The 25,203-nt window shown below is 41.7% G+C and overlaps 2 protein-coding genes across 3 annotated transcripts; one reads left to right on the forward strand and one right to left on the reverse strand.

The window, feature by feature from the left end:
• Positions 1–757: 757 nt before the first annotated feature.
• LOC121232434 (translation initiation factor IF-2-like) lies at positions 758–1,954 on the reverse strand. Its single transcript, XM_041118368.1, has 2 exons — positions 1,860–1,954; positions 758–1,137 (listed from the first exon to the last, which is right to left on the reverse strand). The coding sequence occupies exons 1-2, from the start codon at positions 1,881–1,883 to the stop codon at positions 784–786; spliced, it is 378 nt and encodes a 125-aa protein (XP_040974302.1). The 5' UTR covers positions 1,884–1,954; the 3' UTR covers positions 758–783.
• Positions 1,018–25,203, forward strand: RIPK1 (receptor interacting serine/threonine kinase 1). Of its 2 annotated transcripts, none has more exons than XM_030042071.2 (12): positions 1,018–1,137; positions 5,760–5,971; positions 7,632–7,785; positions 8,258–8,395; positions 10,744–10,972; positions 11,804–11,953; positions 12,540–12,616; positions 16,250–16,340; positions 18,695–19,258; positions 20,962–21,033; positions 23,199–23,351; positions 24,293–25,203. In XM_030042071.2, the coding sequence occupies exons 2-12, from the start codon at positions 5,820–5,822 to the stop codon at positions 24,577–24,579; spliced, it is 2,067 nt and encodes a 688-aa protein (XP_029897931.1). In that variant the 5' UTR covers positions 1,018–1,137; positions 5,760–5,819; the 3' UTR covers positions 24,580–25,203. The 2 variants fall into 2 exon arrangements, with proteins under 2 accessions (XP_029897931.1, XP_029897932.1); XM_030042072.2 differs by lacking the exon at positions 1,018–1,137 and adding an exon at positions 1,895–2,009.

The following is a 25,203-nucleotide window of genomic DNA, read 5'->3' on the forward strand; positions in this document are numbered from 1 at the left end:
TGGGGCCTAGCACAGAATTAAATCAAACCGTCTGTGGCCATTGTGCTTCTTCCAGATCTAGGGCAGCCTGGGGCCTCAGCTTCCACCAGGAAAGAGGACCAGGTTCCTAGACCACTTTTGTTCTCTCATCACTACCAAGCTTGCCCTCCAGCTTTCGAAAGGCTCCCTCCCTTAAACACGAGCTGTGGGCTGCTCTTATCCTCCCACACGGATCTGCTGCTGCTGTTCTGGTAGCGCCTGGTAGTACTGAGCCGTGAACTCCACAGCATCCGCAAAGCACCGTGGGGAACGCAACAGTTCCCCAGAATGGGAAGGGTCATGGCAAAGAGGGTAGACACTCATCATCGCCATTGTTTCACCGGAGGAAAGGCAAAGGGGTCAGTCTTATGTAAAGAAGCTGTATTAGACACTATTTCTATATGAGAACAGTTTTCCTAATGAAAATAATAGAATGTGTTAGTTATGGCATCTTCTTTGCTGTTAGGACAATAACAAACTACATAAAATCTGTCAGAGATGCCCTAGACACACCTGACCTCCGCAAGAGGATGGACTAGATGGTTCATGGTGGTCCTTTTAGGTTACGTATTTTTGCAGCGGTCCCCAAGACTGTTGACAAAGAGGAGAAACTCCTGCCTCCACCCTTCCTGAACGAAAAGCTGCCTCTTCGGCACCAAAACCACAACAAAGAAACGCATTTCCACCAGGCATCAAACTCCCAGCTGCTGTCGGTGTCGGTAACGTGGCCAGGTTTGCACCATTCATAGACGGTCTGCACCAGGCTCACGCCGGCGGGTGGGCGCTGGGAGCTGACCCCTTCCCGGCGTCGGCGGCGAGAGGCAGCGATGCTGGGAGGCGCCGGGTGCCTGGGCAGGCACGGCTCGCACCCTTCTTCCCGGCAGCGGGCGTGCCTTTCGTCGCACAGACCCGTCCGCTTTGCAGCCCCGGGAGCGGCAGCACCTCCGCGGCGCCCTCGGGCGAGCCCGAGCCGCCTCCTCTGCTTCCGAGCAGGCGCGGCGGCGGGTTGGGCCGGGCCCTCCTCCCGCCGCCGCCGCGGGGCCGGTGAGGGCGCACCCGGACGCCGCCGGGCCCTCCCGAGGGAGGCGGCAGGAGGGCGAAGAGCGGCCCGCAGCCACGGTAAGGCACCGCGGGCCGGGAGTAGGGGGGCGGCGGGGGGGGGGGGGGGGGACCCGCGCCGCCCACCGTGTTGCGAAGTTGCCGCCGCTGCGGGTTCCGGGTCCCGGGGGGCTGCCGGGGCCGGGCCGGCGGGATGACGGGCCCCGGGACGAGGTGGGCCGGCGGGGTTGCGGCGTATCCCCCTAACCCACCCCGCCTGCCGGCGGTGGCGCTGGGAAGGGTTGCCCGGCCACGGAGGAACCCCCGGGGCACCGCGACGGGAAGCGGCACGGCGGGGAGCGGTGCGTGCGAGGGGCGGCGGCATCGGCGGCAGGAAGCCGCCGGCAGGAGGAGGAGGAGGAGGACGACATGTCAAGTCGGCCAACGAGGAACTAGGCCAGAGAAGACCTCTCGTTAGGACTTGCGGGCCCGCGCCTCCTGCCGAGGCGCCGGCGAGCGGGTGCATTTGGCGCTCCCCGCCCGGGGCACCGCGGCTGCCAGCTGGGTTGCGGGGGCCGAGCTCGGCCTGACCGGGAGGGCCCGGCACCGGCTGGCGCCTTCCTCCGGCAGCCGCGGCAGTACGAGGTGCCTCTGCCGAGGCAGGCTGTCCTAATTCCCGTACAAGAATACACGTTTTTGTGACCGCTTCTGTGTTAAAACCGAACCGACTGTGACACAGTTGTACCGGTGCAAGCCACTGCGCAGAGGCCCTCCTCTCCCCTTTCCACCCTCCCTCTGCTCTGGTCCTGCCGAATCTTGCAGTGCATTCCACCATCCCTCTGTTCTAGAGCTACGAAAACTCGTGTTTCATGAACACTTTTGCTTCCCTTGTGTTGGCTCTCCCTCACGTTCCGACAGGATCCCTTCTGCAACCTGCTGCTGATCTAGCAGAGGTATTTTCTTTGCTACCTCCAGAAGGGGGGGGGGGGGGGGAAGTCATTCCTCAGTGAAAAAATGCAACAGCTGAAAACCCTTAGCCAAAGGGAAAGGTTTAGACAGAGTGGGTTATGAGAGTTACAGCAACAGAGTTGAGATGTGCTGACAGCTTTTGAAACATCTTCCACGCATGCAGTATTTTTGTCTTCAGCTGCAGGGACCCTTCCATTTATCTCCTGTTACCTGTATTGGTGATAGCAGCTTTGGTTCCTGTCTGTTATTCCCTTCTGTTCCTGGCTGATAACTACATGGCCACAAGTTCTGGTGCTTGCAGGCTTCTTCACTTTCTCCAATTATTCCTGTAACACCTCTCAAGAACTTGTGCCCTGAGAGCATCATTAGGCCAAAAGGGCTGCTATTACCGTGTGAACTTTTTTCATATTACCGTGCTAATGCACTCAGCAATCCTCCCTAACTGCGCAGGCTACACAAGATCTACATCAGATCAGTAATATATTATTAGAAGAGAGCAAACTGCTTTTGAGTCGTGACCAGGCCCAGTATGACCTCATGACCGGGTCACGATTCTTGGGAGTTTATGTGCCCTTTGGGTGTTAGAGGGGAGCACATAACTGGTGTTAAAAAGAAAAATGCCACAAATGCACTTATTACAGTTTTGTCTCTCTCTAAAGAAAACCCAAACATATTACTGGGCAAAAATCCCTCTCTTCTACCAACCAGTGTTCAAAGTTTTCATAATACATGTTGGCACTTGTGAAATATGAACCCACCCTAATACAGATGGTCAGAATAGTATATTAAAAAAAACCTGCTTTATAATCACTCAAGTATACAGATGAGGGCTGCCTCACAGAACACGAGTTAACCCCTAGAAGTACATGTAGCTTCTGTAAGGTTAGGCTAAACCAAACTACAAAATTTCTGTTCTCTTAACCACAGATATGTGATGTCTGCACTGATGTATCATAGGTACTGAGAATACATGTGAATCACCATGTATCTCAGTAAAAAGCAGTAAGCTTGGAATGAACTTGAGCCTTTGAGCTTCTCCCCTTGATTTCTGTATCATCTGACATTTCCAGGTAACATCAGCCAATAACCTCGTGTTAAATATTATACTGAAATATGTAGTCTTTGCTTAAAAACCTGGCTAGAGATTGCTTTCCTTCCTACAAAAAAACTTTGGGTTTGAAGTAAGTCTTAAGATCAAAGAGCTTCTACTCGGAATACCTCACTACTTAATAACAACAACAAAAAGTAGTAGCATCCTAATAATAGAGCATGCCCAAGGAGGAGGGTTCCCTCCCATCTTATGGGAAAACTGCCTCTGTTGAGTGTTGTCCAACTCATTTCAACAGATGTCTTATGATTTCAGAAGTTATTACTTCTGAATTTCCAAGCCTTCTGGTTACGGTGATTACATGCTGCATGGTAGGAACAGGTATTAGCAATGTAAATAGGAACAAGGTCCTATATTGTTGCAGTTTGAGGCAGAGCTGTTTTTTTGTCAAGTTATATGGTATTGAATGGCATCCCCAAGCTATCAATAGTATTAATGCAGCTTTAGAGATTCAGCATTCAAAAATACACATCTAATTTGCCTTCACAAGAAGAGCACGTGCAATTCTTACAAGAATAACTAAGGTGCATAATCACTGCTAGCGTGGAAAAATTACCATAGATATATGACTTTGAAACAATTCCTGAAAGGGAGACCCCGGATAAAGAAGCAAGATATTAGTTCATGCCACATTAAAGTCTCATGACTAAATTCCAGCCTTTGTACCTGTGACACCCACCCCATCTACACAACAGTCAGTAGCACCACCCCCAGAAAGCCAGAGAACCATCACCAGAAACTTCCAGGGAGACGAGCGCTCACCTATGAGAGTAAAAGTGGCTGTTCCTGGCACTGCTGTGAGTCATTTGTTACTCAGCTATTTGATTAACTGTAAAGGAATTTAAAGAAAAAAACCCAAAACTAACAACAAACAAAACACAACAACAGTCTCCTCTCCCCTAATAATTATTAGGCATAGCAGAGCTTACCTTTTTACTAAACGAATGCAGTGATATCCTCAGTCCTGTTCTCATAACACAGGCTAGTACTCCAGCAAAACAAAATCTGCATCCTTTCAAATCCAGGAAAGCCAAAGACAAAAACTCTGAAGAGAGCACATTGCTCCAGCTGTAGAGAGGATGTTCCCTGTCTATACAACAACAGCCCATAGAGTATATATACACTTGGAAGAGGAAGCTCTTGCTTTCTCTCTTCTACAGGCACAACCTTTTTTTTTTTTTTTTTTTTTTAAATTAAGTTTACTCTTCTCTATTTTGGCTTGTCAGTATTGAACTGACCAGACAACTTCCAAACCTGAACATAAACATCTCTTTTCCCTCAGAGACCTACCTTCTACAGACACTTTCTCAACCTCCTTATTCCCCAGGCCCCAGAAAGAGGCTGTGGTAATTAGGCTGCAGCTGATGTTCATAACAACATTAAGCAATCTTTTCAATTAGAGATTTGATGATACAGGTGCACAGTAGTTAGCAGTCACTTGTTAGTCTGAAAAATTTGTGAATCCCCTTGCTGCACTATTTAGAGCTCTTAATTGCCTGAATGAGCCAATCTACTGTTGCTGATAGTGGCCCTTTGAAATGGTGCCTTTCTCCCAGCTCTGTGTGTTGTAGTCACCCAAGAGGAATGGAAACTGAACAGCCCTGCTAGACTCTTGGACTTTGTCTTTTCTGAGCAAACTCTTTCCTTACCTCATGTAAGGTGCTTAAGGTAAAAGTTCAGTGAGGGGAAAAAAGAAAGCTTGTGGCTTGCACCTGTGCTAGCAATGCAACTTGTTGGCATGTGCCAAAGGTACCGGCTGTCTAGCCTTCTTTTAAGGTTTCACCTCCAGAGAGACACGTTAGGCAAGAAAGCACCACAGCTTTATCAAAGACTTAAAATTATTCTGGCATCTGCTGAGATTTACTTATCTACCCATTTCATAGGCTCCCCCAAGCTCTCTTTTTTTCTTGGTGCACTTAGGAGATACTGCAAACCTTCACAATTTCTTTGTTCCTCTTCTTTTTGAGAGGCAGGGGAGAAGTTGCCTTATATCCCCACCGCAGTCCTTCCTAGCACTTGTCTCCTTAAATTCAGACAGCTGTGAAAATAAGTTTCCCACAGAAGCTGGGTTCTTTGTTTCACTCTCCAGAGAAACCTTTTGTTTGTTTGTTTGTTTTAAGCTTCAAGCAAACCCTTTACAGCTGGATTTGCAAAGATGCTTAAAAGGTAGCTTAGAGTTATATAAGTATCTGGGCACCTGAGGCCCATGTTCAGGCAATTTAGAAAATGAGATATCTATCAGAATCATTAGGCACTACCTGCCTTTGGGACTGTGGCCATGATTTTTCTGGGTTTCAGTTTTGCACATGTGAATTGTAGGGACAGTACCAATCTGCTGCATATTATATGAATAAAAACTATTTATGAACAGTACTGTGAGATCCTCAGGTGAAGAAATGGGTTTACATCTACTTAATGTAACTGTAATGGGTTGACAAGATAAATCATTGTGACCTTTAGGTCTGATCCTGTGAGAACCACAGCATCTTTGGTATCAAACTGAGGCCCTTTGTTTATAAGGGTCACAAGAGTATATGCTTGTGTCCCACTCCTTGCGTACATGCTTATTTAGTGGAACAGCTACATGCTTGATAATGACACTTCTTTTTCCTCCTTTATACTACAGGTCCAGAAGCACTAGGGTACTTGATTTTGTTTTAATTGCTAAGCTGCAAAGACTGCAAACATGTCTCTGGAAGACATCCACATGAACACCCAGGATTTGCTTGAAAAAAAACCATTAGACGCTGGAGGATTTGGAACAATTTCTTTATGCTTTCACAAGAAACATGGATATGTAGTATTAAAAAAAGTGTATACAGGACCCCAGCGCACTGAGTAAGTTACAGACCTTAGTTCTGATTTTTATCTTTCTGTTAGTCTAAGGAATCCTCTAAACTCAATGGAGATAAATCTAAATTAAGTGTAATAATTTCAGATCTTTGGATTCTGGAGATACTGTATGTGGGGAAAATACTCTAAGACAATACTAGCAGCTGTCCTGCAAATTTTCCTTTTTTCCCTCATGAGCCAACTTTTTTAGTTTTAGCTCATTGTTCCAGTGAAGTTCCTGTTTTCTGTTGTAAGGCGAGCACACTGTGGATTGTTAAGAATCAAGGGCACTCTTGCACACTTAAGAAAATGCAGGAACTCAGTGGGCACGTGATATTTTCAAGCTTGCAGATCAATTTTCAATACAATTGTCCAACCATGGATGTCCACTAGGAACTAACGACACATGAGCTATCAGTAGGACTCCAATCTCACACGTATAATGCCAAGAATGTAACCCTCTCTCCCTTGAGAAAAAGCAGAGTGAGCCGAGCCCGCTGTTTTAATTCAAGGATTGAAGTAGCTGTTGATTTCAGTGGATTCAGGTCACATTGCAGCTCTGCTACCTCAGAGCCGTAATGATCCTGAAAGTCTTCCGTGAGTCATCCACTAGAGAGAGACAAAACCCCATGTTCTTCTAGTTTGGGTTATAATAAATAAATTAACTGAGTTTTTATTTTGCCAGTGAAAAACAAATTAAGAGATTCTAGTAGTTTGCGAACTGCACTGACAGTTTGGGATGAACACAGTTAAAATGGACAAGCCTGTCTGGTTTGTGTTTTTACTTTCTCACTACACAGGCTCATAAGCTTGTTATTCCTTAAAGTCTTAAACCAAAAGTCTTAAGCAAATTTACAGCTGAGCCTAATGCAAACAAAACAGCCACTTTCTTCTCTAGTACTAGAGGAACACAGAGGGAGAGAGCAGTTTCATGTTAAGTCACAGGGTAGGAAAGCATTAGCAAGCAACATAGTCTCAAGAATTTCTTATATTCTTTAGCCTGATGACTAGAGCAGGAGCAATGGTAAAAAGAAGACTATTTAATATAACGGGTACCATCCTTCTCTAACACCCTTAGCAAGCTCCCAGCTGTGTACCTGTGACTATTGATGGGTTGTACTGAGGCCCAGGTAAAGAGTTAGGCTTTGAATTCATCCTAAACCCGTAATCATTAGTACATGTTATCACCATCCAGTATGTGGATGGTTCCCCTGTAATAAATCCATTTTGAATTTGAATACCAGCCCTTTGGAAAAGAGACCTGTGTGGTTTCCTGTACAAGAGGCAGTGGAATGTGTCTCGATCCTCCTTGTCCGAAGACTCTTCCAGCCCTGCCCTGTCCTGATCCCACCCCAGTTCAGGCATTTGGACATACACAACCAGCAGTGCAGCTACAAGAAGAATGCTTATGCACTTTCTGAAAAGCAGACCTTAAAATCAGGCTGAGCAGACAGTCTCTGTGCAAGGCATTTGAGACTTAGAGAATATAACCTGGCATGAACAAAGCTGTATCAATTCAAAACCAGCTGAAGGTATAGTTCATCTTACAGTGGCTCTAGGGATGTTGACGTGTTTGGCCATTGTTTTCATTATGAATCAACAGCATTTTCATCCCTATGTTCTTTCTAGCCTGGCACCTAAGTTCAGCGTAATTTCTGTTTTACAGATATAATGCTTCCCTCCTTGAAGAAGGCAGGATTATGCGCAGACTGCAGCATGACCGTGTGGTAAAACTACTAGGTATAATTTTGGAAGACGGAAACTACTCACTTGTGATGGAGTATGTGGACCGGGGGAACATGATGAAAGTGCTACAGAAGGTGAGCAGTGAATTGCTTCATCCCTCGCCGCTCCTTAGGGTTGGTAAGATGCTTGAAAGGGACAGGATGTTACTGCAATCTCCAAAGAATGGAGTCTTTAGTTTCTCATTCTCCTTCCTGTATTAAAGAGCCAGCGGCAGCCCTGCCTACTCTAGAGACAGCAGAGGACAGCTATGGCTTTCCTGTGCATCAGAGGAGCAGACCACAGTTAGAGGTTCAAACTTACAGGACTGTTTCTAGAGATAAGTGGAGAATTTGCTAAAGAAGAATGCTTTTGTAAATACGGAGTGACTCTAGAATTACTTTAATGTAAAAATTTAGATCCAAGAAGGACCTTAGTTCTTTTTTATTATGGCTTGAGCAGAGGTATTCTTGGGACTGAGAAAGAAACTTTTTTTTTAAAGATTGTTTTTTAATTTGATGGTTGTAGTAGCATTTTTTAATAGATGGTATTTCTTGTTCTTCGTTTTAGCTCTCACTGCCTTTGTCAGTGAAAGGGCGTTTCGTGCTGGAGATCACAGAAGGAATGCTTTATCTGCATGAGCAAGGTTTCGTACACAAAGACCTAAAACCAGAAAACATCCTTGTGGACACAGACTTCCACATTAAGGTACTTGTTAGAACAACGTAAATGGAGAAGGCTAGTGATTTGGGTTGAAGAACCCAGTTCAGCTGTATTGGTTAGTATTCCTGATTGGTAGATGAACTCCTTTGTAGTGTAGCGAGCTATTGCCAAGAGTGTTAGCAGTGGATCACTGAAGTATGGTGGCCTATACAATCTCTGAGCCTGAGATTTGCATAATCTTCCTCCAACTGTAAAAAAAAAAAAAAATAATAATATTGTTGAGAATTAATGAACTACAAATAACAAAACAGAAAGAAAAAACAAACCTTAACACATAGAGATTGAAACAAAATAGAATGCCTTATGGATCATGCCTTTTGTCCTTTATTGCTGTAATTTCTCCTCTTGCCTTTACCTCCCCCTTTTTATTCCTTTCCTTCTTTTGCCTATCATCTTTTCCTCTTTTGTCTCCCTCTTTTTTCCCTTAGTCATAATTTTTAAATGACAGCCAGCAGCTACAAAAAAAGCAGCAGGAGACTACTTCAAAGAATGGTTTATAAGCCTGTTCCAAAGCCCTTCTATTAACTTTAGTGGGATTTTGAATCAAGACACATAGATATAGAGTCTACTCCTGAATAAACCTGAGTAGAATTTGCAGCAGTCCTCATCAAACATCCTGTCTCTGGTCAAGGTGAGTTGCTGAAATAACCACCCCATTACAGTTGAAACTACAGAATAAATTCCTGTGAAGAGAGCTTTGTCATTTGGTATTTCTCACAAGTAAATTAGTGAGAAGTTTTTTGACAAGGTTAATATAGTAGCAAGTCCTAGTGGAATATGAGCAGCTTGCAGAGAAGAGGTATAAACTACATTTTTTTTTGCAAAAAAAAAAAAAAAAAAATCCTGATCTGCTTAAAGTGTAAATTGGATGGTTTTGGGGGTTTCAGCTTGCTTATATGGACAGGACCAAACTAGGCTATCATCACACTGCATGACAAACTGAACTGCAACCCAGGATCAAATTCAGAATCAGATCAGACTTCCTTAAGCAGCTTGATTAAAAGTATAATTTAAGGCAGCTGTTGTATGATCTATCTGCTTGAATGTGTCTAACCTTGCCAATATTTATAAAGGGAAATAGTTGTTCTAGGTAACTGCAAATGTAGGAAGATTTATATCATGTCTTCCTCTATCACATTAAACCTCTCACTTGTAGACCTGAACTTGGACTCCTGCTTCCTCAGCAGAATATCACTTACATTTTCCTCTTCCTCTGAATACATGACCTCTAAATTTAGCCCAAAGCTTCAGAAACTCAAGAGGAACAATAAGCTAGTTAGAGCCAACAAGAAAGAAAAGAAAAGCAAGTTATAAGTAAGGCAAGGTGTCACCTCAGTTTTATCTGAAGTGATTGGGTTACACAACTCAGTTTGACAGCTGCCTGTGGCCAACAGAGACAGTCCTATTTTCTTCCATTTTTCCTCTCCTGCTGATCTCCTGTTCCCTTGTGTTAGCACTGATGCTAATCTGACCACCCTGCCCTGATTTAAGCAGCCAAACCAGCAGATTACAATTTGCCTTGTTGGCAGTGCTACCCTTCTGTTGTGGTGCACTTGATTAGGCAAGCCATTTGAGTGCCTTGCACTAGGTCTTCCCGGTGTCAGGTAAGTGTCAGTGCTGGAACAGGAGGAGCAGAGGTAGCACATAACAGAGGGCTGTGGGGAAAGGAGGGAAGGATTACTTTCATCACCATCAGCCATTAGTCTAGCTGTAAAACTGCACCCCAAGGTTTCGGTAACATCACCTTGTCAAAGCACACAGTACCCAGGTATCCCTGCTTTAACTTGTCCCATGCTATCCTTTTCTATGTCTCTTTGCCATACACATCACATCACTTTAGATCCTCTTCCTCCCCCTTTCTGTAGGAACATATAAGGAACTTGAGTTAAATGGAATCTAAATGCAAAGGGCAGTAAGGGAAGAGGGATATCTGCCCATCTCATAGATTACTTCTGGATTTGAATCTTAGCTTGTTCTCATATGGGTCTTCTGTTCTGCCATGAGCACTGCAAGCAGCTCTTGAATGTGATTGTCAATATGAGCAAAACCAAACTTTTTCCTTACATTGGGTGATTGTTCCAATTGGGGTTAAGTTAATAATGAACGTTCAGCCTAATAGTTCTCAGTTGACAGTGATAATTTATTTGGGGAAAAAAAACCCACCCATCAAACGGCAAGTAGTTTGTTTTCCTTTCTTGTAGTTGCATTTTTTGCAGTGTTTCATTTTTAGGTAAGTTATTAACAGCTATTCATTAAAAAATTGAGCACTGCATGAAATACTTATTTATCTCCTCTTCATCGAAGCACTAGCTCTGATGTGTCTCATTTTTCAGATTGCAGATCTCGGTGTTGCCTCCTTTAAGAACTGGAGCCGGCTGACCCAAGAAGAGACTGTCCGACAGAAACAAATCAAGAGCACTTGCCAGAACAATGCTGGGACTCTTTTCTATATGGCCCCAGAGCATTTACGCTGTGTTAATGTAAAACCTGTGGAGAAATCAGATGTTTACAGCTTCGGCATAGTGATCTGGGCAATTTTTGCTAACAAAGAGCCATATGAACGTAAGTTACTTCCAAAAGGACGCTGTTACAAATATTAAGCATTTAAAGTTATAAAATTAAGATTAGTAGATTAAATCAGGTATGCCCAAGAATAGCAGCTGTTCAGCACCTCATGGCCAGTGAGAGGCATTAGTTGCATCATTCCTGACTTCTAAGCATGGACAGGAATATCTGAATTGAAAGGTAGATGTGAGCCCAAACTATTTGCATACACAGTGTGGGCATAAACCTGCACTCAGTGGCAGAAGTTAAACAAATCTTGGGCATGCCAGGATGGAAGCTTTGATGTATACTATTTCCTGAGGTGGGCTGGTTACATGTGGTTTTTCTTGTAACAGGAATGGTCATATAGCCAGTTACAGCTTCTCAGCTGTGTGGTACTAATTTCTCAACATGCAGTAGTGTGGTCATGTAGAACAATAGGAGCAGACTGTGGAATTCCAGAGTAACGTGTTTATCATTTTGAATGGATTTTTTGCTAACTAAATAGCTAACTATTGCCTGTGTGGCCATCTTTGTGTTCATACCCAGTGCAGAGCATAACTGAGATTCAGATTCTAGAGAGCTAGATGTCACCCTTACTCACACTGGGCACATCTTATATGTAAAAGTAAATGTTAATCTTAAAATAAATCTCTAATCCATGGAAGTTAGGGCAGTGAATTAAAATTCACTAGTGTGAGATATTTATAGCTGTAAATCAGTCATCTTTCTTTGAAATCTTCTTTTACACATCCACAAACACACAGGGAGCTGCTTCACTATTTCTTTTACCTACAGAAAGGTAGCAAAACCCGTGATCAAGATCTGATAGGAAATTTTATTTTTCAGATTGTATAAATGAAGCCCAGATTTGCTTTGGCATCATGAATGGAAACAGACCAGACATAAAGGAGATCACTGATAAATGTCCAGTGGAAATTATTGACTTAATGAAACAATGCTGGGAGCAAGAGTCAGAGAAACGGCCAACCTTTGCAGGTAAGGCATTGCTTTGCGATTCTTGTTACATGTGCATCAATAGTCTGTAACGAAGCAAAACAAACTTGAGTGTTTTACTCTTAAAATAAATTTTTGCTTTGAAAATAGAAATATCAATTCACATGCCCAGTAAAGCATGCTCCCTGTACTCTGACTAAAAATGGGATCTGGTCCAACATTTACAAATCTGAGAAATACTAGTGAGTGGGTGGAGCCAAGACACTTAGACCTGCTGATAATTTTTCTTCAGCACACTATAATCTTCCTGCTGAAATTTACAGAAAAGCTAACATCAAGTGACATAGTATATCTTGGGTCTGACTGAGAAAATACCCTACCCAAACTAGTTTCAAAAGCTGTCCCAGATCAGCCTTCCATGAACAATGCAACTAGCCTTTGACTGTTCTTGTTACTATATTAAGGCTAAATGAGTCGCGTGAACAGATTCCAAATGTATGTATAATTTTCCTGTTTCTGACTTTATACAAGTCTTTATTCAATCCTTATCCATCAAAATTGTTGACAGTATAAATCACTTCTATATTCCATTGGAAACCACTTTCACTTAGTTCTGTTCTTTTTGCAGAAATTAGTCGAAGATACAAGCCATTTTACTATCAAAATCTAGGAAAAAATATTGAAGATGATCTGAAGGAGTTAAAAGTGAGTAACTTACTAAGCATTTTAAATTGTCAGTTCCCCACCCCTCTCCCCAACCTCAGTTATGGCCAGATTCTGCCCCTTTGAGACTGATCATGCTTGACCAACCTGATTTCCTTGTATGATAAAATGGCTGGATTTGTGAATGAGGGGAGAGCAGTGCATGTCATTTACCTCAACTTTAGGAGGATTTTCAACACTGTCTCCCAAAATGTTCTTGTATCTAAGTTCAGATGTTACTGTCTGGATGGGCAGATGAGAACAGGTTGAATGGTGAGTCTCAGAGGGTTGCACTTAGTGGGTCCTACTTCACCTGGAGGCCAGTAACAACTGCAGTAGTGCAGGGCTCTAATATACTGGGACCTTCCCTGGTTTACTCCTTTATCAGTGACGTTAGGGAAGTGATGGAACATACTCTCATAAGGCATGCAGGTGACACCAAACTAGGACCACCAGTTAATACAGTCACAAGGGCAAGGCTGCCCACTGCAGGCTGAAGGAATGGTGTGACAGAAACCTTTTGAAATTCAGAAAGGACAAATGCAATGTGCTGCACCTGGAACAACCCCTGACTTGAGTGCCAACTGGGGGCAGCCTGGCTGGGGAGCAGCACTGCTGAGAAGGACCTCAGGGTGCTGGTGAGCAGCGACCTGGGTACCAGCCACAGCCTGCCTGGCAGCCAGGAATGCCAGCAGCATCCCGGGCTGTACCAGCAGTGTCACAGGCAGCAGATCAAGCAGATCTGCTCAGTGCTTGTTAGTCCTGCCATATGAGGTGGGGCTGAGGGACTGGGGTTATTTCAGCCCAGACACATGATGGCTTTGGGGGCACATAAATAGCAGCCTGCCCTACCTATGAGGAGTTTATTGAGAAGATAACAGTCAAGCTCTTCAGAGCAGTGCATGGTAGGAGGACAAGAGACAGTAGACATAAGCTGAAACAAGAGAGATTCAAACTGGGTGTAAGAGAAAAAATTTCTCCCCGTGAAGACAGCTGAGCAGTGGAGCAGGTTACCTAAGGAGGTTGTCTAGTCACCATCATTGGAGGTTTTCAACACCCAACTGCACAAAGCTCTGAACTACCAACTCTGATCTCATAGGTGACCCTGTTTTGAGTAGGAGGTGGGCCTGAGGTCCCCCAAGGTCCCACCTGAGTAACACTCTGATTCTATGATAATACTTTGCAAAAGCTCCTCATATATCCATTGTCTCACTCATGAAATAAAATGTTATTCCTAGAGATTAAAAAGTGGCAGAATCTGATTTAGAGTAAGTGTAAAAAAAAAAAAAAAAAACCACACCAAAACCACACCTCTAAATTCTTGGTAATTTCTGTCCTGCCTTCAGGCAGTGTCTAATGAGTCCCAGCCTGCTTGAGACCAGGAAGCTATATGGCAGTAATAACAGGGAAAATTTGAAATCAGATGTTTTTCTTGAGTATCCAAATTGGTTTCTCTTAGTTTTCTGGCTGTAGGTTTATAAGTTATGATAAAAAGAATGATTTCCTGACTGAAAATAAGAGAATGAGAAGTTCTTGAACAATTGGGATGATTATGGAACCTTTTTATCACAGATTTTATCAATTTACTCACTTCAGTAGTACTGACAGCTATCGGTGAGAACTCCTGGCATTAGGGGTTTAATCTTTGCAGTGAAATGAGGCTCAGAAGAGTACATACACAGTTATTTTAACTGAGAAAAGAAAAACAACTTCCTTTAAAGAAAACTGTAAATGAATGGTTTCACAAAGTGCTTCCTTCTGTCACCAAGTCTACAATTGTGGAAATGAAAGTTTCTGGTTTAGAGAACATGTGATGTTTGTGAAGCACCAGTGACTGTTCAAAAAAGCAATAGAGTTTTGCAAAATCAAACTGGTAAACAAATTTCCTGGACTGATTTGACCAAGCTAACTCACAAGGTGAAGTATATATATCTAGTTTATGATAGCAGCCCCAAATCAGGATCATGGCCAGTTAGACTAGACACATTAGCTCTCTGCAAATACACCTCTCAAACCACCCCACTAGCAACCGTGGAAGCAGAGTCCACAGCCTCCTAACTAAAAGGACCACAGAATCACAGAATGGTTGAGGTTGGAAGGGACCTCTAGAGGTCATCTGGTCCAACCCCCCTGCTCAAGCAGTTCAGTTACTCAAGTGAAATCTAAGGACCTAAGGTTGTCATGCACTTTGGAATGTCATCTGTTGCTTTTGAAAGGAAGTAGATTTTTGGGGGAAGAGATAGTAGTTGTTGATTTTTAGTCCGTGAAAGTACTTCTTTGATTTAATTTAAAAAAAAAAAAAAAAAAAAAAAACACAAAACCCACCCTACTTTTAGAAATTATTTTACAAGTAAAAAGCACTGGGGGAAATTGAGAAATAATTTTTCCAGGTAAAAAAAATTTTTACTTCCAGTGAAGTCTGAATAATGGGAGCATCAAAAGAATAGAACAGGAATGGATTTTGCCTTCACTCTAGTGAAGTGAGGATGAGGGTTTACAGAAAGGAAATTGTACTGCATCTTTCTGAAGATTTGCTCTGAACTCCTTGTTCCTAATACTCTTCATAAAAAGTCAATGTGGCCATACCTGAATGTAAATCTTCTTCCTCACCTCTTCCCCGTTGATGAATATACTTACTAAATATAGATCCACAAAACAGGATGCATGTTTGCCACCTTTACCTCAGCAGCATCCTCTCACCGAGATTGCTCCAGCATGGGTCCTTTCCATGGTGTGCAGTCCTTCAGGAGCACACTGCTCCAGCGTGGGTCCCCCACGGGGTCACAAATCCTGCCAGAAAACCTGCTCTGTGGGCTCCTTTCTCCACAGATCCGCAGGTCCTGCCAGGAGCCTGCTCCAGCACGGGGTTCCCACGGGGTCACAGCCTCCTTCAGGAACCCGCCTGCTCTGGCGTGGGGTCCTCCCCGGGCTGCAGGTGGAGATCTGCTCCACCGTGGACCTCCATGAACTGCAGGGGGACAGCCTGCCTCACCATGGTCTTCACCATGGGCCGCAGGGGAATCTCTGCTCCGGTGCCTGGAGCACCTCCTCCTCCTCCTTCACTGACCTTGGTGTCCGCAGGGTTGTTTCTCTTACATGTTCTCACTCCTCTCTCCGGCTGCTGTTTTCTCTCTGTCCCAACTTTTTTTTCCTTCTTAAAAATGTTATCACAGAGGCGTTACCACTATCGCTGATTCGCTCGGCCTTGGCCAGCAGCGGGTCCGTCTTAGAGCCGGCTGATATTGGCTCTCTCTCGAACACAGGGGAAGCTTCCAGCAGCTTCTTACAGAATCCACCCCTGTAACCCCCCCCCGCTACCAAAACCTTGCCACACAAAGCCAATACAAGCTCATACTCACATAGGCAACGGTATTGTTTGGCCAAGTCAGAGTACTATACACTGCAGTTGCATTGCAGTCCTTCCTCCCGTCATTGAAGAAAAGATTTTGCCCATCTGTAGCAAAACAATGGGTATTTTCTGTCAAGCTGTGCTCTCTGTAAGAGTATGGGATCTCTTCCCACAGATTCACGGAATCTGTTCATCCAGGTCACTTCACTGTGAAGCTGTGCTATTTCCTGTTCTACAGGAATAAGCTTTTGCCTGTAACTTGATCATTTGTTCTTTCTTATGTGCAGAAAATGTGGCCCGAGTCAAACGAACTGCTGAATAGTATGCAATCCCTTCAAATAGATGCTGTAGCAGAAGATACCAGTAATGGTCAAGTAGGTAAGTCACTTACTAGCACATCATTATTCTGTGTATTCTGCCAAAGATAAAGTAAGTAATCTTGTACTTAACCATGTACAAAGTAACCATGTAAGTAACCATGTACAAAGTAAGTAATCGTACCGTTCAGGGGTTATGAAAAGACTCAATTATTCAGTGCTTCAGAGAGAATTATAACCACTGAAAAGATTAAATTTGCTCCCAGGCTCCCAAAAGTCATACTTAATTACTTAGTTTTCCCCAATCCACAGTTTGAATCCGTTTCATTTTACACTCTTCTGTTTTCCTCTCCCATGCTGAAAATTTTGTTTCACATTAGATTTTTCAATAGTCACTTTGATAATTACTTTTCATACTTGATCTTTCTTCCCATCCTTTTAGTCATGCCAACTGCTTGGTCTGTAGGCCTTAATTTCATGAAGACATTCCTTTTTCCACTACAGCCTTTCTTATGAATGCTCTGAATACAGCCAGGATGCATAATTATAACATATTCCTTTGTTTATGATCTTGCTTTCTATGGAATCTATCTGAGGAGCACCAGTAGATGAATTTTCTCTCCCTTCCTCTTTTCTATCAAAACTTGGATGAGTTTCATGGTTTTATAGAGCTGTCTCACTAATATGTGATGATATAATTACAGTTTTGTAGTAGTGTATCTGGAATCCTTTTTCCAAAGTTTTTTAATGGCAAAGGATATAGGATCATATTTGCAACACCGATTTACAAGCAACAATATCAAATTCTGTAGAAATAAAATCCTGCTAAGTTTGCTCACACCATTTGAAAGATATTATTAAATGAATAATGTTAAACTGTAACACACAACTAATAAATCTTCCCCAAAGCTACGTTTGCCATAACTGTTCTTCAGTAGAACTGATGGACTTAATAGGGCAGCCCCGCTGCTGTATTTTTAAATAATTGCATTTCCCTAGCAGAAATAATCACATATGACTGCAGCTGATTACAGATGCTCTTGTGTATTAAGTACAGAAGGCTTTATTGGGAATCTACACTGCAGAAAGATACCATCTTGACAGCCTGTCAGTCAAAGTCAGGTTTTTTTTTCTCCAGTCAATTGGCATTACTCAGTCAGTGGTAGTGAAAGATACCCCACAGGATCTATTCATACATCTCAAGCTTGCCCTGAAGAATGGATGCCATATAGTTTGTGCTAATACTGAATTGCTAACAGCTGTCACTTTTGATAAGGTTGTTTCTGTATTAGCTTATTCATCCCACTCCCTCTCTAGTAGCAGTAACAAAAGCAGCAGAGTGAGTCAGATTGAAGGTGTACTAATACACAGCCATCAAAAGGAACCAGTATTGGTCCTGCCTAATATGGACTGAATTCAGGTCATTTGGAAAAAAATTTTAAAAAAGAAAAAAGAAAAAAAACCCAACCCCCTCCCCCCAAAAAAAACCAAAACCCCCACCACAGTTCACTGGCATTATCTGAGCTAAACAGAAGCAGATACCTGTGCTTTATTCCAATTTTACAGTGGTCTGTCAGAGTCCCTTGCTTTGGGCAATGTACAATGTTTTCTAGACAGCTATGAAGCTTTCAGAACTTTTTAAGAAAGCCTCTGTAGTCCTACCCTTAAAAACACAAGAACAAGTAGTTACAGGCAGATTTTTACATTCTTGTTTAGTCTTGGAATGCTGCAGGATGATCCAGGTCATAACTCAATCTAGTTCAAGACTGAAGTAGAGTGTCCTTTGATAGTATTAGTTTGAAAGATGTAGATAACACAGACCATTTTATCTGGTAGTTGTTACTTGTAAAAGTGTATTCTTTGGGACTATGAAGAATAAACTAGACAAAAAGGATTCATCATGAAATACCAGATGGGATATTTTACATAATCATTTGCAAACGTGACTTTAATGACAAAGTATTTGTGCTGTATGAAGTAACACCTATTACAGTGGTGTTGTTTTCAGCCTGTTACACTCCAATTTTGCAATTATTAAACACCAGTTAATGCCAGTGGAGACACAGTATTAAATCAGACCCTACAAATACCTCCAGGAACTGTTTGTTTCAGTGGTTGAGAACTTTATGTCAATATAAGCAGAGTATGCAGTGAATTCTGACACCACTGGACTAAGTGAAATTTTGACACTGATAGCTTAAACAAGCTTGTACTTCCTAGATAAAAATCTGTAATACTTCTCCGTAAAGGCACTCTATAAAATAAAACACAGCTTATGCTGGAAGTAATGTTATATATTCACCTTTTATATATTACCATAATATTAAAGGTAGATTAATAGATTCTAGTCTCATCGCAACAAGTTATATACTTGCATTTGGATGTATTTCACATATTAATTTTCCTCCCTTTCAGATCAGCCTAATTCTCTACATAGCTCTCAAGGTCCCATGACCAGTCATGTTAACGAAGCCCTGTTTGCTGCCTCCCCTGAGAACCAGCCTGTTGAGAGCTGTGAGACCTCATTTACATCTGCTGATCATCTAGAAAGAAAACTTCAGCGTGAATACAACTACCATGTATTTGGGGGCTGGATGGATAAAGCAGTTCCACCTGTAGTATATACCCCTGAAATGAGAGAGGAAGAAAGGAGACGAAGAGTTTCCCACGATCCATTTGCAAAGCTATCTCCTACTCCTCAATGGAGTGAACTGTATCCAAGAGCTGAAAAAACAGGATCAAACACTAATCCATATTTTTGGCCACAGCCAGCTGCAACACCACCGAAACAGGGAAATGTAGATATTTGTTATGGGCCAAGCCATAACAGTCTTCTAACGGGAAACACAGAGGGTCTCTATGGATTGTGTTCAGCCAATACCTTTAGCCTAAGTAAACCTCCTGTGCCTGAATCTGGCCCAAACTTGCAGTCACAGACCAACGTAAACTGGTATCCAAAGAATGCAGACACAGATACAGGTGAGATTCCTCCTCCCCCAACACCTATGTTTCTGAAGACACACTTGTTCTCTAAAAATGAAGTGGCCAAGAATGTTTTGTAGTTTATGTAACAACCACCTGCTTATTGTTAACAGTTGGTCTGTGATACAACAAAGGCGAATTTATTTCATGAAGTTCTCTTCATGTACTTGAAGTTAATTCACGTCACTAAAATGCTCTAGTTTTGACTTCATTATGCTGCTTTCACTGATTTCAGGCTGTTAACTTCAAGTGAACCATCTCTAAAGCATCAGTATAATAGAGGAGCATTAGACCCAATGCCTAACTCTTCAGCTACCAAGTAATAGCAGACAGCAGATACTGCTACAGCAGCTACCAAAACTAAGAGCTGCTACCAATCATTCTAGGAAAGCAATGGAAAACTTTTGACTCCCAAAAATTTAACATTCATACCATAGGTTCTTCTTGTGCAGAAACAACATTTGTAGCATTTCAGAAAATAGATAGGTATTTTTAACTTGATTTGCAGCAAGGTAAGAGAATTCTGAGCTCAGGGAGCCAGCAAGAAGCTAAAGCTCATAAATGGTTTCTCCAGAGAGCTGGGTGCTGATGGGGAGCTTCTGTCAACATTTGCTGGTGAGCTGTGGAGTAGGAAGGTATGGAGCCAAAGAAGGAAGAGAACACTAAGCATTGGCAAAAAGTATAAATAAATGGTAACTAGTGGCCTATAGGATGTAATTTTCAGGAACTAGAGGTAGCATGAGATACATTAGCCTGCTCCTACTAAACACTGGATATTTTTAGCATGGCATTCCTTTCCAGATTGTCTCACGAGAAGATCAAGGATGCCTACCTGTTTACAGGCAGAATGCCACAAAGGTGTTACTCTGTTAAATTATTTATGCAGAGGCTGTGATTAGTTGTTTGTGTGAGTTTATTTACTGAAATGAATCTGAGAGCTGTCATGTCAGAAGGCAGGGATTAGAACTGTCAACATCACTAATAAAGTCAAGTCTTCTGTTTGGAAGAAGAAAACAGTTATTATAGGGAGGCTGCATGCCATAGTGTGGCAGATGTCAGACTACGAAGCAGAAGAGCTGCAGCATTGCAGCTCTTCCATTGACTTACTGTGTGACTGTAACCCAGTCACTCTTACTACCCCATCATGAGCTGCAGAGCTCATCTGTGGGCATCCAAATCGATTACTGCCCTGGGCTGGAAGTTACATCTCTGCCAGACATTACTGCCACCAGCAGAAGATGCAGTGGTGTCCCATGCCTTTGCTAGAGTTGGTCACAACCAGTGTGCTAATACAAACCACGATCAGTCTCAGCAGTAAGCAGTAGCAACATGCTTGGGAGTTTGATATTTTTCAGTTTGAATACCTGATATGAGGCAGCTCAGTCCATAACTATGCTGTGATCCTGCACTGCCATCTACTACCCAGGTATCCATATACCCACGTGGAAGCCCATTGCCCTTGCTAGGATCCAAGGATGGTTAAGGCTATTAGTCATTGAACAAAACCATGATAAGGTCATTGCTTTAACTAGAGTTATTTAAGGAGATACAATCCTATTAAAAAGCTTCTCATCTCTTTGTATTTAAAAGCATGAACTATGTACTCATACTGTTACAAATATGGCAGTCATTTTTACATACATTTGCTTTTTTATTTACATAATGCTTTTGACGTTTTTTTGTTTTCCCTCTTTATTCAGGTAACAAGGATTCCACCTCTTTCACAAAGGCAACTTTTACATATTATCCTACTGCACCCAGAGTAAGCACAGGTAAGTGCGGTAGTCTTCATCTGCCCTGGTAGCCAACAGGCTATGCATTCCATCCTGATCAGTAAAGCAAAAAGCTTCAGGATCTTGAAATAATTTGTGTTATTGCTTAATACCTCTAACCATAGCTGAAGTTATCAGTACCAGTATTTAAAACTAATTCCTGTCTCTAGCAGGACCTGTACACACTGTTAAATGTGTATTTGATGGATCAAGGACACCTTCCGTGTAAAAGAACTTTTAAAAACATGAAGGCATTGTAAGATCTCCTGTACACCTAAACCAGTCGTTTTCTTAGATTAAACATCAGGTTGCTGTGACTCTACCCAACTCCTGAACCACACGTGCATTTGGGACACCTGTCCTTTCTTGCTCTGGGTTTTTAATACAAATCTCTAGCTGCAAGCTTTGTGCTGATCAGCCTTCCTTGGGGCACAGGTCTCTGCAGTTCAGCTGTCTCAAACCCATGAAATTCTGTCCTGTCTTTCAAGAGTTGTTAACATATGTTCCTTTCAAGTTGTGTTGCTTGGGGCACCCTGAACTCTTTAATTAACCCTTTCAAGGCTTTTCCAGTTTGTAAGTGGTTTACACTTACAAAGAAAATTTGAAGCAGCAGGCTTCTGTCTTCTTGACTATATGCCCCTTAGAGTCATTAGATGATTACCCAAACATGACAAGCAAGCAAAGTGTAGAGGCTTGGGAAAGGAGATTTATAAGCACAGTAACTTTTACTGTTAATATTGACAGAGCATTTGTACATGTTTTCATATCTTGTGCTAGATTCATTTTGTTACCAGATAAGAAAATAGCAAACATGAGATTTCTTCATTTTTTTAGCTAAAATATGAATATATTTCGTGAGTCCTTCACCTCAAAAAAGATCCAGGAATCATAATATTTTGAGACATGCTAAAACACATTCCTTTTGTGCAACTTCAAGAAACTAATCATGCATACATATAGGTATTTCTGACTAGCAGTTTCAGGTTAACAAATATTAAATGCATTTAGTGAGATTTTCTTATGTGACCACAGATTTCCACACTTCACATTGCAATTGAGTGTGTAACAAGGATGTTTGTGCATCTAACCATCATTTTAGGTGATTAAATACTTAAAATGATAGACCAAGCTCTGTATCAGTACTTCAATTTTAGACCCAGATTGTGATATTATCCATTTAAACTAGAGTTAAAACATTTAATGGGTGAATATCCAAACAGAGTTCAGAAAACATTGTCAAGAGAATAGAAAGCTGGTGTCACCTAACATGACTAGAATTGCCACTTAGTTTCATGTTATGTGTGGAAGTTAGATGACTGTAAGCAGAAGACACCAAATTAGTTGTTTAACTAATCACGTACAAGTAAGCCACAGATGCAAGCTCCCAGAGGTGCACACAACTTAGCTGTGCTGGGTAAGGTAAGGTATCTCAGAAAACATTCTAGTCTTGCCTTAGAACCAGAAGTACAGAACAGGGGAAAAAATAAAAATTTTGAAAAAAGAAAAAAAGAAAAGAAAAAAAAGAAGAGAGAAATGTCGTTGAAACAAACACTGAGCAAGTAGTGCACCACGAAGAACATATGCCTAGATAGCGGGGATGAAATACATTATGAAACAGAGGTGCCATCAAGACAGCATAGTATAACATGGTGTATAGAAACCTTCTGAGCAACTAGAAATGTTTTTCTATAGTCTCACAGAACTCTGAAGCTGTAACTGTAAACCTGAGCTTACATCTATGAAAAGTAAAGCCGAGAGGCAGAAGTAAGGCTTTAAGATTTAAACAAAAAGCGCTTTCAAGTGAAGACTGACTTACTGAAGCTGTTAGGCAACAAAAAGCAAGGCTGCTACTACGCTTTCCTAAAGAGCAGGGAACATTATTTACAGTCTAGTAACTACCAGCATGTAAGGCTTGGTTATGGCACTTTGTCACAGAGTAGAATAGGATGGGCTTTCACTAAAGTACATTTATGTTACATTGCATAATTAAAATATGCCCACAGTTGCCAGTAAATGGCCATTTCTACATCAAATGCAATAAAAACATTTAATCACTTCCCTTATTAGCAGAACCTTCTTCCTCCTTACCACCTCCTTATGTTACTTCTTGACATTTTGAACCATATGCGGTTGTTTATAAAATTGTATTAAATTCCCTTATACAGAAGATTCAATCAAGTACAACATAAGTAACAGTTCTGGAATTCAAATTGGATCCTACAATCACATGAAGATTGAAGAGCACAATCAACATATCAGCACTTTTCCTGTTGCTACAGAAGCAATTTATAGGCATTATGAAGCAATGGGTATATTTGGTAAGAGTAACATCTCCCTGGTTTTGATGTATTCTCCCCGTATATTTATCTGAGAATCATTTGGTTTGGAACGTATAAAAGCAGTACAGCTTTCTCCCTCTGATATTTGAGAAATAACTGTTTGGATCCTTTTCTACTACATACTTAAGAGCTCATGAAACAAGTACCCTTGTGCTAATACCGTTCTGTAATACTGTGTACCTAATTTGTCCTGTAGTTTCATTACCTTTTATGAGACACCAGGTACAAGTAGATGTATATGCATCATGAACAAGAGGAATAACAACACTCAAATTGGTAGAAGCAAGGTTAGAATTGGTGGTCCTCACCTGACTTACAGTTTAAATCCTAGAATATCCTGAGTTGAAAGGAACCGATGAAGATCATGGAGTCCAGTGCCTGACACTACACAGGGAAACCTAAAAGTTAAACTGTGTATCTAAGAGCATTGTCCAAATGCTTCTTGAATACCGACAGGCTTGAGGCCACAACCACTTCATTTGGGTAGAAATTGGAAGATTTTGAAGTTTAATTTATTGTCGTTGGTCAATACTGAATTAAACTATCCTTGTGTATTCCTGAGTAAAAAAATTAATAGTGTCCCTGAATATAAAACGTATCATACAGACCTCAGTCAGCTATATAAGAACTCTAGGAAGGAGCTTTTCAATTTTGCTGGTTTAGGTGACAAACTATGATAGCCTCAGATCAAAAAGCAAGTCCAGCAACTGACCTGTGAATACATGTGTTCTGAGTGGGAGTTTCTTTCCTGCTGTCATTGGGTAATACTGCCTCCATGAAACCCACTTCTGATTGTATCACTAAAATTCTGTCTCCAGATATTACCGACAAATAGTTGGGGCCGGACAGGTGAGATAGCGAAAGGAGCAGAAGAAATGTTAAACAATGCCATTTTCTTATACTTTTTTTTCTTTTTGCAGACAATACTACTGTCCTGACTGAGAAACATCTAAATCTAGTGAGAGAAAAGTTGGCTAAACAGTGGAAGCACTGTGCTCGTAAACTGGGCTTCTGTGATCCTGAGATTGATGAAATTGATCACGACTATGAGCGAGATGGACTAAAAGAAAAAGTTTACCAAATGCTGCTTAAGTGGGTAATGAGGGAAGGCTCCAAAGGTGCTACAGTTGGAAAGCTTGCCAAAGCCCTCTTTGGCTGCCAAAGACTGGATCTCCTTACTAGTTTGATGCAAATCAATGAGGAATAAGTTGACTGAGAACTCGGGGGAAAAGTAGGCTATTTTTTCCTGAAGATCTTCCAGTAACAAGTAATAATTCTGAAGAGACTTTCTGGAGCTCTCATTTTTGCACACTTTTTGGAACACATTTTTTCTGCCAAGCAGTTTTCAGTGAATACCTCTGGTAAATCAAAAAGTTTATGTCAAGATAACTGGTCTTCCAGAGGATAAAAGAAAATAAGCATCTTCCTTCTGAATAAAATGATTGTCCAAAGGTAATGACAACAAAACGCAATACCAATAGCGATTCAAGGAGAATGTGTTATACAATATTTCTAGATTCTATCTTGAAACATGTTGGTACCCTTGTTTAGTTCTGAACAAAAGCATGTCATTTCAGCAAAGCTATTATATCAGTAATAACATGTGAAAGACTGACTCACTCCTTGAAAAACTTGGACAGAAGACAAAATCAACTCTTAAATTTTGCCAGAAGTGCCAATACTTACAAGGGTACTATCTCAGACTGCTCTAAGTCAATACGAAACTATTTTTTAAAATCTTTTTATAACGTTTATTAAATGCAGATGTCTAGAATTATGCAGAACAGCAGTGTAAATAAAAGCAAAAATGATTTTTGGCTTAAAAAGTAAA

The sequence above is a fragment of the Aquila chrysaetos genome, chromosome 18, assembly GCF_900496995.4.
Source record: "Aquila chrysaetos chrysaetos chromosome 18, bAquChr1.4, whole genome shotgun sequence".
Classification (NCBI taxonomy): domain Eukaryota; kingdom Metazoa; phylum Chordata; class Aves; order Accipitriformes; family Accipitridae; genus Aquila; species Aquila chrysaetos.

Coding starts and splice junctions, on each gene's coding strand:
- LOC121232434 (XM_041118368.1), bottom strand. CDS start 1,883: ATGCACTGCAAGATTCGGCAGGAC. Junction 1,138..1,859: donor ACTGCAAGATTCGGCAGGAC/CAGAGCAGAGGG, acceptor GCGGTGCCTTAC/CGTGGCTGCGGGCCGCTCTT.
- RIPK1 (XM_030042071.2), top strand. CDS start 5,820: ATGTCTCTGGAAGACATCCACATGAACACCCAGGATTTGCTTGAAAAA. Junction 11,954..12,539: donor GAAACGGCCAACCTTTGCAG/GTAAGGCATTGC, acceptor TTCTTTTTGCAG/AAATTAGTCGAAGATACAAG. Junction 23,352..24,292: donor TGAAGCAATGGGTATATTTG/GTAAGAGTAACA, acceptor TTCTTTTTGCAG/ACAATACTACTGTCCTGACT.